The following is an 18,580-nucleotide window of genomic DNA, read 5'->3' on the forward strand; positions in this document are numbered from 1 at the left end:
GTATGAAAAGCTACCACGATTAATTCCTTGAATGCTTCCCATTTAGAATTTGCTGTTTGTAACATCATCGGTTGCTCCCACTGTACAGAATTTAAAGGTGACTACCACTGTAGTCACCTTTACGAAAGCAAAAACTCTTTCCTTTACCGCTAATGGTAATTATATCTTTAAATAAATTCCACATCAGTACAATGTGATCACTGCCACTTAGTGGCTCTATCTGCAAATTCTTAATTCACGAATAATCATTGCTGATAACCAGATCAAGAGTATTACTTTCTGGCTGCCCCTTAAACATGCTGCTGAAGAAAAGTCATCTAATAAATAACAGAAGTCTTGCTATTGTGCAAGTGACCATCCCACAAGTTTCTGTTGATATCTGGGAAGTTAAAATCCCCCATTTGTATGGGGGTTAAATTAGATTGTATGGGGGTTAAAAACCCCCATACAATCTAATTTACTGGTTCATTCTATTTCTTTGTACAATTGTTTGTCGTACTCATTAGAATCATTAGGCCTATAACCCCAGGACTGACATGTAGTGAGTATGGGCTTGGCACACCCAGGGTCCTGAGCTGGATATCATCATTCTTCTCTTCCTTGGCTGAAAATTTTTTTGGCTGGTGCAGCAAAAACCTTAGGCTGCCTTACACCATATGGCTAATGATAATAATAATTAATAACACACTCCTATTCTGAGTTTTGCTTTCCCAGTGCTTATGTCACACCAAACTGACTCAACATTGCACTGTCCACTGGATTCACTTCCTTAGATTTTGTTTCCTGATTAACAGCATAACCCCTCCTCCCTTCCTATCCTGTCCATCCTTTCTGTACACATTCTACTCTCCAAATTCTTCTGTAATCCTTGTATCTGTGTGACACCACGTCTCCGATATTCCAACAATATCTATGTTTGAAATCTTGACCAGCATTTCAAATTCGGCAAATTTATTTACTATATTTCTAGCATTGGTATACATGAAAGTATAAAATTCTAACATCCTGACTAGAAATGGCACGTTCACTTCATTATTTTCTTTGAAGCCCTGTTGTATTGATTATGCTTTGTGACAAGGTGTATTATGTTGCTGCAAATATAGTCCTTTCATATCAGCTGGATGTTTAATCAGTGACAACCATTGGACCAAGTTCAAACCATAGCAAAATCGGATCCAGCTTTCCATGCCTAGTGCCATAATCACCAATGGGAGGTCAACAACACCTGTACTAACCAGTGACAGATACAGAAAACACAGATACAAATATACAAGAAATATACTGAATTCCTTTGGAAATTGGTGAAATAATGCATGTGTGGAGTGTAATCTGGCTTTAATTTCTTAAAGAATTAGATTATTTTCAGGACAGCATTTGAAGTCTTAGTTAAGTTATTTGAGCTTTAGACAATTTCCCTCTAAAACCCATATACTGGGGTAGATATGTCAATGACATATCTACCCCAGTATATGTTTTAGAGGGAAATTGTCTAATTTTACATTCTATGAATGCAAAAACACTAATGATGAAAACAATTAAAACAAGAAAATAGAAATATCTCAACACACAGGCATCTAACAAAGAACTGGAAAAAGAAAGAGTATTACCATACCCTGTGTCTCCTAAATTAGCAAACAGATTAAAAACATAGCCAAAAATAATGGGTTGTACACCACATTTATAACAAATAGCAACATTTGAAAATATGACAAAAACACCCTCCTGCCCTTCACTCCAATGAAGACTCTTGCCACCAAATACCCTGTATATAATTTACAATGCAAAGGCTGCCAGAAATCATATAGTTTATAAACCACTAAAAAACTGTTCAAAAGAATTAAATAACATAAATATGACATGAATAGCTCATGACCAAATAGCAAAATCGGATCTAGCTTTCCATGCCTAGTGCCATGATCACCAATGGGAGTTCAACAACACCTGTCCTAACCAGTGACAGATACAAAAAACACGGATACAAATATACAAGAAATTGTTCATTATCCATGTAATAAACAATATTAAGCTTAAATACTCTGCATTTGAAAATATATATATATATGCAGTAATTGTCTCACAATTACTTCATATATATTTTCAAATGCAGAGTATTTGATCAGATAAAAAAACAAAAATAAGAACCACAATGGTTCTTATCTGATTTTAATGGACATAATACCCTGTATTGTTAGTGTTGATAATAATGGAAGAGGGACATGTCAGAGCATATGCTCACTGATAAAGACTTTTAAATGTAAGAACTATCTCTCTCTCTCTCTCTCTCTCTCTCTCTCTCTCTCTCTCTCTCTCTCTCTCTCTCTCTCTCTCTCTCTCTCTCTACCCCCCCCACATAACTTTATATGTTCTCTGTTCTTTCTGTGTGCTTTCCCTTTTTTCCTCCCTTCTTACTTGGGAGGTGTAGAATCTATATGGAAGCAACTGCTTTGATGTGATAACTTATTTACTTGGTGGGAGACCTTGTTTTACCTTTAGGTTATCATGGTAGAAGATGGAACAGGTTGACTGGAATGCCTTCCACCATCTGGCAAAGTTTGACATCATTACAGTCAGCCAGTCAGGAAGGAGCCTTTCAGTGATGCATGTCACAGAAAATATCGTCCATGCAATTGCAATTCCAAAAACATTTATTCAGTATCCACCATGCCCAAAACTGTGGTCAAATGCAGAATGCACAGCAACCAAAAAGGGCACAAAACAAGACGTGGTAGATATTCCAACATTATCTGTGGTAGATATATTTCAACATATATGGTTGATCCTCGAATATATAATGGATGTGCTATTGCAGATTTAACTGCAGTAGTATTCTTGCTGAAATGTTTTCTGATATCTCTGCAAAATCATCCTATTTCTCAGAGGTCACAGTTCTGAAAAAGAAATGGCAAATTTTTTTTTTTTTTTTTTTTTTGAAGAATTTCAAATCAAACCCTTACAATAGACCATTTAATCTAAGAGAGTTAAATACAGCTTTAACTCTTACCAAAGCACGTGCTGTTTGAACCAGATGAACTCCATTATTAAATGCATAAACACTTTACACCAAAATCTATAGCGCCTCCATAGCCAGGTGGGAAGGAGCAGCAGTGCGTAGCACACGCTTCTTGATTAGACCGGGGTTCGAGCCCGTCACCACCAAATACGGAAAGGTCAGGGATTGACTACCGCATATCCCGGAGCAATATGGCCTTAGTTGCTAATGCTCTTAAAAAAAAAAAAAAAAAAAAAAAAAAAAAATCTATAGATGACTTGGTCTTCCTGTAAAACAGAATCTTTCTTGAAGAACAGTTTCTGGACACTTGGCATAAAGCAACTGTCCTTGCCTTTGCTAAGCCAGGAAAGGATTTCATGACTTGGGCATGCAGTCCCAGTACTAATGTACTTCTTTGGGATCCTAGATTGGACAAACTTTGAGCTGGAAGAGATTCCAAGATTCCCCATCTGAGTTTCCACTGGTTGGCAGACAACATTGTAATACATCATGAGCAACTGTCTGCAACAACCCATGGAAACTTGGACAGGAGGATCTCTGAATCCCCTCTAGCTCTGTGTTGGTCCAATCTATGATCCCAAAGGAATAAGTTAGTACTGGGACTCTGTAAGTGTTTATGGTTGTGCTCATGTTTCCAACATTGAGCTTTGATTTTAGTTTCCTCAGTCAGGCGGGCCTTGATCTCTTTGAATTCTAACTGGTCAGCTTACATCATCACCAGATATTTGTAGGTCTCTCCCTCTGTCATGGCTTCAGTCTCTTCACCAGTGTTCATCTGATAGTTTCAGCTGACTGGATGTCCTTAATGCAATCCATGGGTATTGCATTTGCCTAGGCCATATTACATCCTGATGTCAGTGCTGAATCCTTTGGTGATCCAGAGTACCTGTTGGAGTTGATTCTTGGTTGCCACAAAGTTTGATGTCATCCATGCACATCAGGTGAGAGAAATTGTACATGTTCTTCCTCCCTTCTTTTAGGGTATATTTGTACTTGCTGTTATTGAGCATGGTGGACAGTGGGTTGAGTGCTAGACAGAACCATAGTGGGTTCAGGTCATCTCCCTGGAAGATTCCTCTTCTGATGGGATCAGTCTGGTCATGATGGTGGTCCTCCATTTCACCATGATTGCTTCTAGGAAGTGTGCAAGTGTCGCGTTGACTTTAAATCTTCAGTGTCTCTGTCAGCCAGCTATGGAGCACAGAATTGAAGGCATTACAGTAGTCGATGTAGGCCATGTAGAGGTTGCGCTATTTCTTGTTGGCTTGCATCATAACTGCCGCATTGATGATAAATTGCTTCTTGCATCCTTTGTTCATCTGCTTACATCCATTCTGTTGCTTGGCCATGATGTTCTGGCTCTCCAAATGGTCTGATGTATTCTTGGTTATGCCACTATGATTCCTAGCCACCAGGTCTGCCCTCTCGTGGCACCTCCGTAGCCAGGTGGGAAGGAGCAGCAGCGTGTGGCACACGCTGCTTGATTAGACCGGGGTTCGAGCCCATCACCACCAAATACGGAGGATGCAGAAAGGTCAGGGAATGACCACCGCATATCCCGGAGCAATATGGCCTTAGTTGCTAAAGCTCCTAAAAACCAAATAACAAACAAAACTGCTTTTGATTCGCTTGTGCAGCAGTCTCTCATAGTTTTCTGACCACTGAGAGCAGTTTGTTATTTGGTTTTTAGGAGCATTAGCAACTAAGGCCATATTGCTCCGGGATATGCGGTGGTCATTCCCTGACCTTTCCGCATCCTCTGTATTTGGTGGTGACGGGCTCGAACCCCGGTCTAATCAAGAAGCGTGTGCTACGCACTGCTGCTCCTTCCCACCTGGCTACGGAGGCACCTACTGAGAGCAGTGCGATAGGTCTATATGACTCTGGGCAGTCCGGTTTTTTGTTAGGATTTTTAAGTATTAACTTGGTGTTTGCCGTTTTCCATGCTGTGGGGAATTTGCCTGTTTCCAGGCATCTGTTGTATAGAGTAAGTAGTAAGTGTGGTGCAGATTCTGGGTTTCCTTCAAGATCTCTGGTTCAATCATGTCCAGTCCTGGGCATTTGCGATTTCTAATCTTGGTGGCAGCCTCACTGAGCTCCTCAAGGGTGAAGGGGGTTCGATTGCTGAGGTGATATAGTTTGCATTGTCCTTGCAAATTTCATGTTGTTCTTGCATGGTTAGTATTACAGGTTCCTTGAAGATTTTATCCACTACGTTGCCAATCGACTGCTCCTAGGTGGTTGTTAGGTTTCCCTCCGATGTCCTGGTAGTACTAATGACCTTTCCCCTGGCTAGCTTATTGGTTATCACCTTGTAGACACTAGGCGCTCCCAAGAATGCTTCTTACTTATTTTTATGGTGTCCGTGTAATGGTTCCTAGCTTCTCTGTAATGTTGTCTCAGGACCTCCACCTCATTTTCGGGCCAGGTTCTGCAAGCTCTCTGGAAGTCTTCTTGTTTTTTGCATCTGTCGTCATAGTACAGCAATTTCTGGTGTCCACCAGGGTACTGCACCAGGTTTTGGATTTTTTCTTTATCGCTCAATTGCTGATCTGTAATAATTTTGTAGTTTCCCTCTGAAGGTCATCCGGGGATTTGTTTTCCGGATTGTGTCTAATTGCCGTGGTGAGCAGCTCTTTATACAGTGTCCAGTTTGAATTTGCGACTGCATGTTTGTTTTGTGGTTGGTTTGTTTGAGTTATTCTTGTTAGTTATCTTTCTATTGAAAAGGTTATTGCCCAGTGGTCTGAGGTGGTCCATGCATCCTCCACCCTCCAGTCAGTTACATGTCCAGCCGTACTCCTGGTGGCCAGGGAGACATCAATTGTGGCCTCCCAGAGGGTACTCGAAAAGATCGGCAGATGGTGGGATCAATTTAGTACAGTTAGATGGGATCCTGTAAGGAGTTGTCCATTTAGAGTTCCTCGTCTGTCTGGGGTGATGCTGTGCCATGCTGGGGAGCGGCAGTCGACGTCAGCTGCAATGACGACTCTTTGATTTGGTAGGGTATCCAGTAGACATTAGAGGTAGCGATTGCAAAGTCTCCATCTTGTCCCAGTCTGCAGTAGAGTGCCATGACATATAGGAATCCTAATACTGTGCCAAGTTGTGCAAAAGCAACCGTAGTCGTTTTTGTGCCAATCAATCAAGCAAAAGCAGCCCATGGAGTATACAGCTATGTGATTTTAGTTGTGTTGGTGTTTCTTACCAGCACAGCAGCCCACGGGGTGTCATCATATGTGTGGATCACCTTGTAATTGTGTGGGTACCCTGCGACCCACTTTAGATGTGCATACGGTTCCTGGACTATAATGACATCCACGTTTTCGTCTTCAGCTTTGGTCCGTATCTGGTCAACCACTGCTCTAGCCCGTTGTGCATTAATTTGGATTATTTTCAGCATATTTGTGTTATAATTAATTCTCATTCCCATAGCTGATCTTGCTTTGGTATAAGGTCTTGGTTCGTTGATATGTAGGGAATTTTGGATGTTGTTAATTCATGTTAATTTGATATGTTTAAGTAATATTCTATTTGTTATTACAAACATATCAAACATTATTATTTCATAATGTAATAATCTTTTTTTGCATCCGCAGGATCCATGACCTTTCCCGAGAGTATGGACCAATTCTTATACCTCCTATTAATGGAACTCTACAGGTGTTTACCACAACAAAGGTCTTCCTCAGAGGTGTCAAGACTGTGTGGGGAAAATCCATTCTGTTACGTAGCATGGATTATGATAAAGACTTGCGCTCTTGTTCAAACATTATTGATCATGGCAACGTGAAGACTGTAGATACAGTATTCTCCAGTCCCATTGCAGGCAATGTTATATTCCGTCAAAGTGAGCTTGGTGAGACCACCATCTTCTCAAACCTGTTCTACACCACTGAAGAATACACACCTTCCACTAGCCACGAATGGAAAATTCTTGCCACAGATATTCTGGATGACACTAGAGATAATTCTCGCCGTGGTCAAAGGCAATGTGAGTACTTACAAATACTCTTTGATCCTAATAATGTTGATGATGCCAATTGCAGTAGAACTAACCAAATTGAATGCAAAATTGGTGACATGACCCAGAAGCATGGAGAAATAGTAGTTGGTACCAGCAACTCCCGTTATTCCAAGAAGTTTATGGTTGATAGGAACTTTCCGCTTTCTGCAGTTGAAGGTTTAAGAACATTGTATTTAGTGCTATATGAGAAAGGCAATTCATTTCGCATTCTTGCATGTGGAAAAATGACTTCTACTAAGCCAAAGGAAGTGAAAGCACACTTCAATTCTGATGGAGTGAAAGGTTATATTCGCTTTAGCCAGCGATACCGCATGGACCCTACAGTGGTTACTGTGAATCTGAAGAATATCAGAGGAAGGGGATTGCAATATCATGTGCATGAATTTCCTGTCCCTCAACGTCTTGATGTAAGTGATGACTTGTGTTCAGATTATTCTGTTGGAGGGCACTTCAATCCATTTGCCATTGATAAAAATCTTAGTCCTGCTCCCGGTTCAGGAACAAGTGATGAATATGAAGTTGGAGACTTGAGTGGTAAGTATGGTCTATTAGAGTCAAGTGAGGTGCTTGGGTTTTACGCCGACTTTAACCTCCCTTTATTTGGAAGGCACAGCATCATTGGACGTTCTCTGGTGATTCATCGGTTGGATGGAAGTAGATGGGTGTGTGCAACCATTGGATATCCTAGTCAGACCACCAATGCTGTGGCAACTTTTGTTTTCCCTGTGATCGGCCAAATCATCATGCGACAGGAGATGGAGATGCCTTGGGGAGAAACTACTGTTTACGGAGAGCTAAGTTATGCTGATGGTAATTTCAACAACACTGAGAATCATCGATGGGGAGTCCATGAATTCGAACCTGGTCGAGACTTTTACAATTGGACTAAACGTTGCGAAAGTGCAGGTAAAGATTACAATCCCTTTAATGTTGCCTCCGGAAGACAGTATGAACGTTTCTGCAATCCTGATAATCCGCTACGCTGCAAAGTTGGTGACCTGTCAAGTAAACACTCTCGAATCAATGTTGCTGCACGTAAAGGTATGCTAAAGAACAAATTCTTTTTTACGGATGTTTTGCTTCCCCTTTCAGGTCCTTATAAAATCTTGGGTAAGTCATTGATTATCCATGATGATCAAGCACCCCCTCATCGTGGAGATAGACTTGCATGCACAGGAATTCGTATTCAGCATGGAGTCGCAGCATTTGTCCGTTCATGGGCAGTGGGTACAGGTGAGAATTCTAACGTTACAGGTTTCATTTATTTCTCCCAGGAGATGGGAATGGATGTCACAGAAGGCAAAGTTGAACTGAGTGGTCTTAATGAAATAGCCAGTGGTTATCACGTGCATGAAGTATCTGTTCCACAGGGTAAGGAGTTTCCATGTACTGTAGATGCTGTTTATAACCATTTTAACCCCTTTGCTGTTAACGTATCCCTTGGTCCAGCAGCAGCTGTAGGATCAAGTGATCAGTATGAAGTCGGTGATCTCAGTGGCAAGTTTGGAATTCTTGATAACAAGGAAAGCCTGCAGTTAACTTTCCATGACAGTAATTTGCCATTGCTTGGCATACATAGTATTGTTGGAAGGTCAGTAGTTATTCATAAGAAAGAACGGAATATCCGTTGGGTGTGTGGCACCATTCTTCCAGAGTACAAAAAAGAAACTACGAGAGAGGTTGTTGCCATTGCATCTTTCAGCCAGCCAGGTACATTCATTGAGGGATATATTCGTCTGGTAAGTAATACTATTCTTTATAGCATTATTCTCTATAACACTCTAGTACTGTAAAAAATCATCCATCTCATTAACTATCAGGTTTTTAGAACTATGCAACCTATACTTGTACATATGGAAACAAAATAAATTTCCATATATTCTCTAGGTGGCCAAGGCTAGAATAGTTCATCAAAATTCATGGTGACTGCATACATATTAAATTATTAAGGATAGCCAGATTTCAGCACCACAGTCATAATAGGCCATGCATTTCTTGTGGCAGTGTACAGTTTTGAATCCACAACCTGGCTTGTGGCCATGAAAGTTAGCTATTACCATACAGATCTTGTGGTTCAGTGGTTAGTTTAATGAGAAGTAGTTTTTTTAAAACAGCACATAAAAAAAAAAAATCCTTCCAACTACTGAAATCTTTCATTGTTCCTAATTTCTGATGTCAGATAACACTGGTTGGTGTCAATTTCCTCCCTGAAATAAATTCGACAGATTCTCGTAGGAAATATGTTCAAAAACTCAATGTGTGCTTAAAATGTTCTCATCACCCTCAGTTTTCAAATATTGTAGGTTAATGACCAAAAATCAAGACCTGTCATTAAAGCTTCATTTCCTACATTCCCTTTTAGGCTTTTTTGCTGAAAACTTGGAAGCGGCCTCCAGTGAACACAGTGAAAGGTTTCATAAAGATATTTTTCAAATGGAAAAAAGATACCAGGGAAAATGGAGTCCAAATATGTTGGCAGGTGTTGGAATCTTGTATGGGAGACACCAGTGGACAATTATGAAAGGCAAAAATGACAAAATGAGTGTTTTGTTATCAGATAAACCTTTTTGTAAATAGAATAAGGTTAATAGACTCATTGTTTAGTATTTAGTACTGTATGTAACATTTTCTTAAAATATATGAAATCTTTTTACTAGATACTTTGACTTTAACCTCTTCTCCCATATAATTGTTCTGTGTTACAGCAGTATGGTTGCCATATTTGAATTCAGCAACTCCAAATCTACAATTGCCCTGAATTTTAATAGGGAGCAAAAAAAAAAAAAAAAAATTTTTTTTTTTTTTGCCGACCAGCGTAGTCTATATGCATTTCTGTCAAATTGTGGCAGAAATGCAATGTTATTTATTTTAAAAAACCTTCAGATCAGCAGATGAATATAGAAAGTTACAATGGTGCATGAAACTAAATATCTCAGTGTTAGCACCAAATTTAATTGCAGTCTTGAGTTCCCAGTGACTTGGCCAACTACAATTTTTTTTTTTTTTTTTCTGCCTAGTAGAGTCTGAGTGTGAATCCTGTGACAAACTTGTGGAGGAATATCTTATAGTTTTGTACACAGTACTTGAGTTAATTGAAGGACAAAGGGATGGATTTCTACCACTGGATGTTACCATATTACTTTTCATCTCCTCCACCCCTGTTTTTTAATTACCATGATGATGAGAATATTTATGATAGAGTTAATGGTCACATTGCTAACTTGATTATTGAAAGATAATAAACAGATATCCAGAGACAATACTGCTCACTTTGCTGATTCCCTTTCAAATGCTGTTTTTTCTACAGTTATTAGATGCTTGTGGATAATCACCTCCTTATCACTGCTGGGCAGAATTCCTGTACAGCAGACTCTCAATTTACTGGGATCGGATTAACTGGGACACTTCAAGACTCTAAAAAAAAAAAAATAAATAAACAGAAATTATAAATTTCTAGTAATAACTAGAATAGGTATAAACAGATATTTTGCGTTGTAAATAAGCAACAAGAAGCGCTGTTATAAGTCATCATTAGGAGATTAGTGTACCTATTATTATCTTGCAATCCCCGCTGTCTTCACACCAGCAGCTCAAAAAAAAAAAAAAAAAAACCCCGACTAAACGTTTAGTTTGATTTAGTGCATCACGTCAATTGTTGTTCCGTCGCACCGCAAAAGGACAAATTTTGTTTTGTTATTTATGTCAGAGATGGAATTTTTTATTTATTTTTTTTTTTGTTTAGAAATCACAAAAATGATGGGCAAACGCAAGAGTTGTGCTTTCAATTAAACAAAAACTTAATTCAAAATTTTGACGTAAAACATAAATGCATGTCCAATACGCACTACTCGTGTATTGGACACACGAGTAGTGCGCAGCAAGTTTTTAGTTTTTTATCTATCGCCATACATTTTACGTAGGTTACTGAACATTTTCGATACAGTAAGTCCCCGACACGTTGATTTGGACTTATGACTGAAGATTTCAGTGAAGGGGACACACATTTTACTATAATAACGTAAAAGCCCACAGAATTCCAGCTATCGGTACTATAGCAAATGCAATAAGATCGAGTTTACTACCCGTTTATAATTGGTTACACTACAGACAAGCCCAATAACCCGGAAAGTGCAAATTGTTTTTATTGTTATTTGTCAGTAACCTCCAGAAATGTGCTTTAGTAAAATGTGAGCTCGCATGGGGTGATAACTTTGTGAAGTTCTTTTCAGAAAAGTTAATTTTGACCGTTATCATGGTGCCGACAAAGAGAATAAGTGACAGCAGTACTAGTAAATTTATCAAGAAAAGGAAAGCGATTGAGTCGGATCATAAAATGAAAATAATAAGGATGTATGGCCAAACATTAACAAGTATTGCGCGGAATTCAGATTTGTCAGTGGCAACAGTGAACACAATAAAGGAGAAAGAGAGAATACGAGAAGCGGTGAAGCGATCGGCACCGATGAAGTCAACTATAATAACCAAGACTACAAAATACAAATCAGTTTTTACAGCAATAACGTGTTTTTTCTTCCTTTTATGTTTTTTCTTATGTGCCCAGATAGTTTTTAATTGAACTGATTAAAAATATATAACTATTTTTCTTCATTCTTCTGAGGACATTGGTTTTTGTAATGTTTGCATATTAGGGATATAGCAGCAATATTTTATTAGTCATTCCAGAGCATTCCAGAGTTACGTAAAATTCGACTTGCTTAAGAAGTCCTGAAACGTATCTCTTATGTATGTCGGGGACTTGTTGTGTTTTTGGATTAACCGGAAATCAATTATCCGGGAATTTCTTTTTACCATCCATCCCAGAAAATTGAGAGTCTACTGTATATTGTTAACAAAACTCCATAGGCTGTCCTGGCTGCTTGTTTGCACTGCTCAGAGAACTTCCTTTCTGACTGTACAATTACTCCCAAATCTTTTTTCTCCACCACTATGACTGTGGTATTGCATAGTTGGTACTTCAGTCTGGGATTGCTGCAACCCATATGATAAACCTTAAATACCTTACATTTGTTCAATGATATATTAAACTTCTCAGCCGATCTGCCTAATTTATCAAGATCTCTAATTATGGTACGCAATAACATACCGCATACCATAATTACTGATATTTAACCACCTTGCAAACCTAGACATCTGAAAACTTAGATATTAGGCCTGATATGCCATCATCAATGTCATTAATAAATACTGAAAACAATAATGGGCCCAGTACTAAACCCTGGGGGATTTCAACAATTCGCTCCTGTGATATTTACTTCCAAAATGATGTAGAGAAATTCACTTGCGTAATAAATAGCTAAATTTTGTTAAAAAGCGAGAATGCTCTGAGGTAAACATTTTCTATACTTTTCATGGTCCAAATTAATTTTGGCTTAGCCATTGTATAGAGCAGTGGTTAGACCACATTGTGAGAATACTGCCTACAGGTCTGGAAGCCTCATTTGTGCAAGGATGTAGCTCTGTTGAAGTAGGCACAGAGAAGAACAATAAGATTTAGTGAGGGTAACCAAAGGGTGCTCTTATCAAGAAAGGCTTCGGTTCTGTAAATTGCAGTGTCTGGAGACTAGGCACCTGTAAGGAGATCTGATTGAGGTGTTTTAAAACTCTGGAATGAATTGAGTAAGCTTAGTGCCAATGGAATCCTTAGTATTTCTAAGACTATGTACATAAGGTGGCCATAAATTGAGGAAGGATGGTTGTAGTAGAAATGTGTGGGAGTTTGCCATCAGCCAGCAGGTAGCTGATTGTTGGAACAAACTTCCATCTGGTGTTGTGGAAGTAGGAAATTGAGAACTAGACCTTGTTTCCTATTTTGGAATCTTCCTCAGTGATGATAAATGTTGTATAATCATAATCACTTTCTTCAGTGATAATTACATATAAAAATTAAACTATAAATTACATATTTGATCAAGAATATACAGTGAAATGAATAATAAATTGCAGTTAACTATGTTTTAAAACTGTTTTTAAAGTTGTACCCAAAGAAGGTCACTAGCATGGATCAGGCATTCATTATAGGGTTATTGGAAATATAGTACCACTCTTGCACAGGGGATGCAGAATGTGAAGGTTTTTTGCATAGTCTACTGATTGGCATTTGCATTGCAACATTCCTGCATATTATGTATATTGTCAAGTGGCACTGGGGGTCCTCCTACAAACTGCGTAATATACGTGGTGATGCTACAAACTCTATAAATGCCAGTGGTAGTGTTAGTTTGTGTAGCGTTGTTGGTTTGTTGTTCCTCTGGCATTTAGTCTGGGCCCCACATTGCATGTGGGGCCCAGACTAAATGCCAGACTAAATGCCTGGCCTTGGGAAGACGGCCGGGTGTAGTACAGGTCGAAAGTTCTCTGGCAGGGTTGAACCCTAAACTGTGCCTGAGTTTGGCAGTAGGAAAAAAAAAAAAGTATGTACCCTGTACGCACAAAAGATTAGCATTAGTAGAGGCATATGATGCAATAAAGCAAGCTTATGCAGCATCAGCCAAAAAAAAAAAAACTGCTCCCATTTCACCCCTCCGTTCATTCCAAATACCTGTCTAGCTCAGCCTTAAATTTAGAAGGCTAGCAACTTCCACAACAAAAGATGGAAGTCTGTTCCACCAACCAACTACCCGCTGGTTAAAGGTAAACTTCCCCACATCTATATGAGTTGTATCCTACATCTATATGTAGGATACAACGGAAAGACAGTTGTATCCTACAACTGTCTTTCCTCAATTTGAATTTATGCCCTCTCAGGCCCTCTCAGAAGGATCCCATCAGCATTCAGCATGCTCAAACCATTCATGGCTTTTACACCTCAGTCAGATCACCTCGCAGATGCCTAGTCTCCAGACACTGTAATCTGCAAAACTTAAGCCTTTCTTCGTACAAGCAACCCTTCGTTACATTCACTAATCTTGTTGCCCTTCTCTGTACTCGTTCCAACAGCTCTACATCCTTCATAAAATGAGGCCTCCAGACCTGTATACAGAGAAGGTGTGGCCTGACCATTGCCTTATACAAGGGGATAATCACCTCCTTATCCCTGCTAGAAAAATTCCTGTATATCATTGACAACACACCATGAGCTACTCTTGCAGATTGTCTGCACTGTTCAGAAAACTTCATATCTGCCTGCACAATTACCCCCAGGTCCTTTTCATTCTCTATCACTGTCAGTGTAGTACCATAGAGTTGATACATACTGCTTTCCCATATGTAGTACTTTACATTTGTTAATGTTAAACTTCATTTGCCACCTCTCAGCCCATCTGATCAACTTTACTAGAACCTGTTGCAGCAGCGTGCTGTCTGCAAACTTGGACATTAAGCTTGATATACCATCATTAATATAATTTATAAATACAGAAAACAATGGACCCAACCCTGAACCCTGAGGGACTCCACTAATAACATTAGTCCACGATGAGCAGTGTCCATTGATTACCGCTCTGTCTTCTCCCACTTAACCATCCCTTTATCCATAGCAGCAATTTGCCTCCAATGCCACACTGCTCCAATTTGTGCAGCAGTCTTCGATGTGCAACAGTATCAAAAACCTTTCTAAGATCCAAATATATGATATGAAAGTTATTCCCTGCATCCAGTTCCTTTGTGACTGCATCATAGTATCCAATCAAATTGGTCAGGCAAGACTTTCCATTAACAAAACCATGCTGTGTCTGAGCTATAACTGAAGTCTTGTCTAAATGATCCTGCAGTGCTTCTTTAACCAGTGCCTCCATTAATTTTCCTGCAACAGAAGTTAAACTAACAGGTCTATAATTACTTGTGTCGCCCTTTGATCCTCCTTTGTGGATTGGGGTCACATTTGCACATCTCCAGTCCATGGGTACCTCCCCTGAGTCCAAGGAAGCTCTCATAATTATGGCTAAGCGTTTGTTTACTTCCTTTGCTGCCTCCTTTAATATAACTGGATAGATCCCATTCACCCCTAGTTCACTCCCAGAGTTTTAATTCACCTCTTGCATTCTCCTCCCCGAATAACACTTCATGTGTGAATGTAGATGCAAAATATTTAGTTTGTTAGCCACCTGAGCAGGATCATCAACAATTGAACCATCAATATCCAGTGGATCAATCTGATTCATCCCTTTCCTTCTAGAGTTTACACAGATGGTAGTAGTATTTTGGCTGACAATCCCCTCTAAATATTTGTCCAGTTCCTCCCTAAATTTATTTAACCTATCAACTTCCACAATGACAGATGGAAGTTTGTTCCAGCAATTAACCACCCACTGGCTAAAGGCAAATTTCCGCACATCTATTCTACATCTGTCCTTCCTGAATTTCAATTTATGCCCCCGTAGATTCATAATCTGAACAAGTGGAAGAATCCCATCAGAATTCGTGCTCAACCCATTCAAGGCTTTATACACCTCAATCAGATCACCTTGCAGGTACCTAGTCACCATCTGCCGCAATTTGCAGAACTTAAGCCTCTCCGGGTAAGAGGATCCCTTCATTCCCCTCACCAATCTTATTGCCCTTCTCTGTACACGCTCAAGCAAATCTACATCCTTCCTAAAATGAGGCCTCCAGATCTGCAACACAGTACTCAATGCGTGGCCTGACCATTGCCTTATCACCTCCTTTTCCCTGCTAACAAAATTCCTGTATATCATTGACAACACCCCGTGACCTGACCTGACAGCCTGTCTGCATTGCTCAGAAAACTTCATATCTGACTGCACAATTACTCCCAGGTCTTTTTCATTTTCTACCTCCTTAAGAGTAGTACCACACGTTTCTCTGGGGTTACTTCTATCCATATGCAGTACTTTGCATTTTTCAATGTTAAACTTCAGGTAAAGAACTCTTTGATGTTTTTCTTTGCATACTTTGCCAAAGATTTCTCATAATCTGCCTTTGCCTGCCTAACCTCCTTTGTGACTTGGTTACAGACCAGCTTATATCAATCATAGGCTTCCATGTCACCCATTAATTTATATGTATCCCATACATTTTTCTTCTCTGTCACATGTCTGATTAGTTCATCTGACATCCATTTAGGCCTAAACTTTGAACAATATTTCTTAGTTTATGTAAAGCCTAGTAGGTTCCAATTCTTTGAATGTCTCCCATTTTGGCACCTCCGTAGCCAGGTGGGCAGGAGCAGCACTTGATTAGACCGGGGTTCTAATACGGAGGATGTGGAAAGGTCAGGGAATGACCACCGCATATGCCCACGGAGCAAAATTGCCTTAACTGCTAATGCTCCTAAAATCCAAATAACAACGACAGCCTCCCATTTTGAATTTGCTGTTGGTAACATCATCAGTTGGTCCCACTGTATAGAATTTAAATACTGTCTCAGACCACCGTAGTCTCCTTTACAAAAGCAACAACCCTTCTCTTTACCCCTGATGGTAGTTACCTCTTTGAGTAAATGCCACTTCAGCACACTGTGATCACTGACACCTAGTGGTTCATTTATCTGCAGATTCTTAATGCATGAAGAATCACTACTGATAATCAGATCAAGAGTATTACTCCCTCTAGTTGCCTCCCAAACATGCTGATATAGAAAACAATCATCCAATAAATCCACAAAAGCCTTGCTAGTGTGTGAGTGACCAACCCACAAATTAGTCAATATCCAGAAAATTAAAATCTCCCATTATAAGACTCTCTTTACTGGCCCACTCTATTTCCCTGTACAGTTTCTTATTATACTCATCAGAGTCATTAGGCCTATAACACACCCTATTTTCAATTTTGATCTCCCAATGCTTATGTCACACCAAGCTGACTCAACACTGCACTGTCCAGCGATGTCAACTGGCTTCACTTCCTTGGATTTTGTTTCTCTTAACTAATAGCATAACCCCTCCCATTACTCCCTATTTGGGGAGTAATGTGTTTCTCTACACATTACTCCCCAAATTCCAGTTCTGCACTCCTTATATCTGTGTGACACCACGTCTCTGATATCCCAACAATATCTGTCTTTGATGTTTCGAACAACACCTCAAATTCATCAAATTTATTTACCAAGCTCCTAGCATTGGTGTATACGCAAGTATACATGCACCTGTTTCTATTCTTAGCTACCCTAACACAACCCATGTGTTTACTTGTACCACAATGACTCCCAGCAGTCTCTGAAATACCCTGCATCTTGTTTTCCAGGCTGCTGCTCATTCCAATAGAAGCAGTGCAAGAATCATTTTCGCCTCTGCCAGTGGCTACTGGTAATTTATTAGTACTTGTATCCACCCAAGCTAACAGTTTTCCAACTCGCCTAACACTGCCTCGATAGCATCAGCAAATATTCTTGCACCCTTTCTATTTAAATGTATCCCATCCCTGTAGAAGCAGTCTCTCCTGTTAACAAGTCCCTTCACATTGACAACGTTAGTAAATTGTATACTAAATTAATAAAAGTCTTATTTTCATATATATATAAGGAAGATTGTATTATTGTTGTTTTGTTATCTAAATTAAATTTTATTTTTTATATATTATTTATCCCTCCTATCAAATATGTAATGTTAAGAAGGACGTCAAAAACGTATCCCTTTTACGTTAAGCCAATATAATAATATATACTATATTATACATACAATAAACACTAACTATAAAATAAACAATCTAAAAACTCACAGAAACATCTTTTTTGCTTGTCCTACTATAATTACGTAATAGTAAAATAGAGGGGGTCGATAAAAAGTCAAACTCTTGAAGAAGTTTGGCGACCCCTGATCTAGATGATTTCAATTTGAACGTGCGAGTCATATTTCTACTGCCAAACATGACTTCACTCATCCAACCTGTGGATCCGGGTGTTATTTCGAATTTAAAGTATGCTATTTACACACAACATTTGCTCAGGCATTTTCTACAGTAGATGATGAGAAAAACCTTACATTAAGAGACTTTTGGAAATCTTACAATATTTAACACGCCATATTATACATTAATTACTAAAAGTTGTTTAAATGGTGCATGGACGAAAATATGCCGATGGCACGTAAAAGGCTTTGAAGGATTTGAAAAAGATGAATCATATGATTCGTCTTTTTCAAATTTTACAGATAAGTATTACAAATATTACAGATAAGATTGTAAAGGTTGCAGAGCTACTTCAGTTGGAAGTTGATGCCAAAGACATGGAGGAGTTAGAGGAAGAAGAGAAGGAATTATCTAACAAAGAACTTATTGACTTGCAGGCAGCGATAGTGAAAGAAGAAAATGCCGATGAAGCTTAAGATGAACCAAATGAGGATCCGAGACGCATCACCACCAGAGAGATTGCAATGGCATTTCGTGAAATTGCATTGGCAATGGTAAAGTTTGAGAAGATGGATCCTGACAGCGAAGAACACCTCCATAGCCATGTGGGAAGGAGCAGCAGTGTGTAGTACACGCTTCTTGATTAGACCGGGGTTCAAGCCCGTTACCATACGAAAATACGGAAGATGCGGAAATGTCAGGGAATGGCCACCGCATATCCCGGAGCAATATGGCATTAGTTGCTAATGCTCCTAAAAAAAAAAAAAAAAACCAACCTG

The 18,580-nt window shown here is 39.3% G+C and overlaps 1 protein-coding gene across 1 annotated transcript in view; it reads left to right on the forward strand.

Moving 5' to 3' along the window:
• LOC150085675 (uncharacterized) overlaps nt 1–18,580 on the forward strand; it is a 252,562-nt gene that overhangs the window by 74,359 nt on the left and 159,623 nt on the right. The window contains exon 3 of the mRNA XM_090374182.1: nt 6,610–8,776. Coding sequence (XP_090230308.1) covers nt 6,610–8,776 — 2,167 coding nt within the window. The remainder of the gene's footprint in view (nt 1–6,609; nt 8,777–18,580) is intronic.

Source organism: Mastigoproctus giganteus, chromosome 5 (genome assembly GCF_048544385.1).
Source record: "Mastigoproctus giganteus isolate SK-2022 chromosome 5, ASM4854438v1, whole genome shotgun sequence".
Taxonomy (NCBI): domain Eukaryota; kingdom Metazoa; phylum Arthropoda; class Arachnida; order Uropygi; family Thelyphonidae; genus Mastigoproctus; species Mastigoproctus giganteus.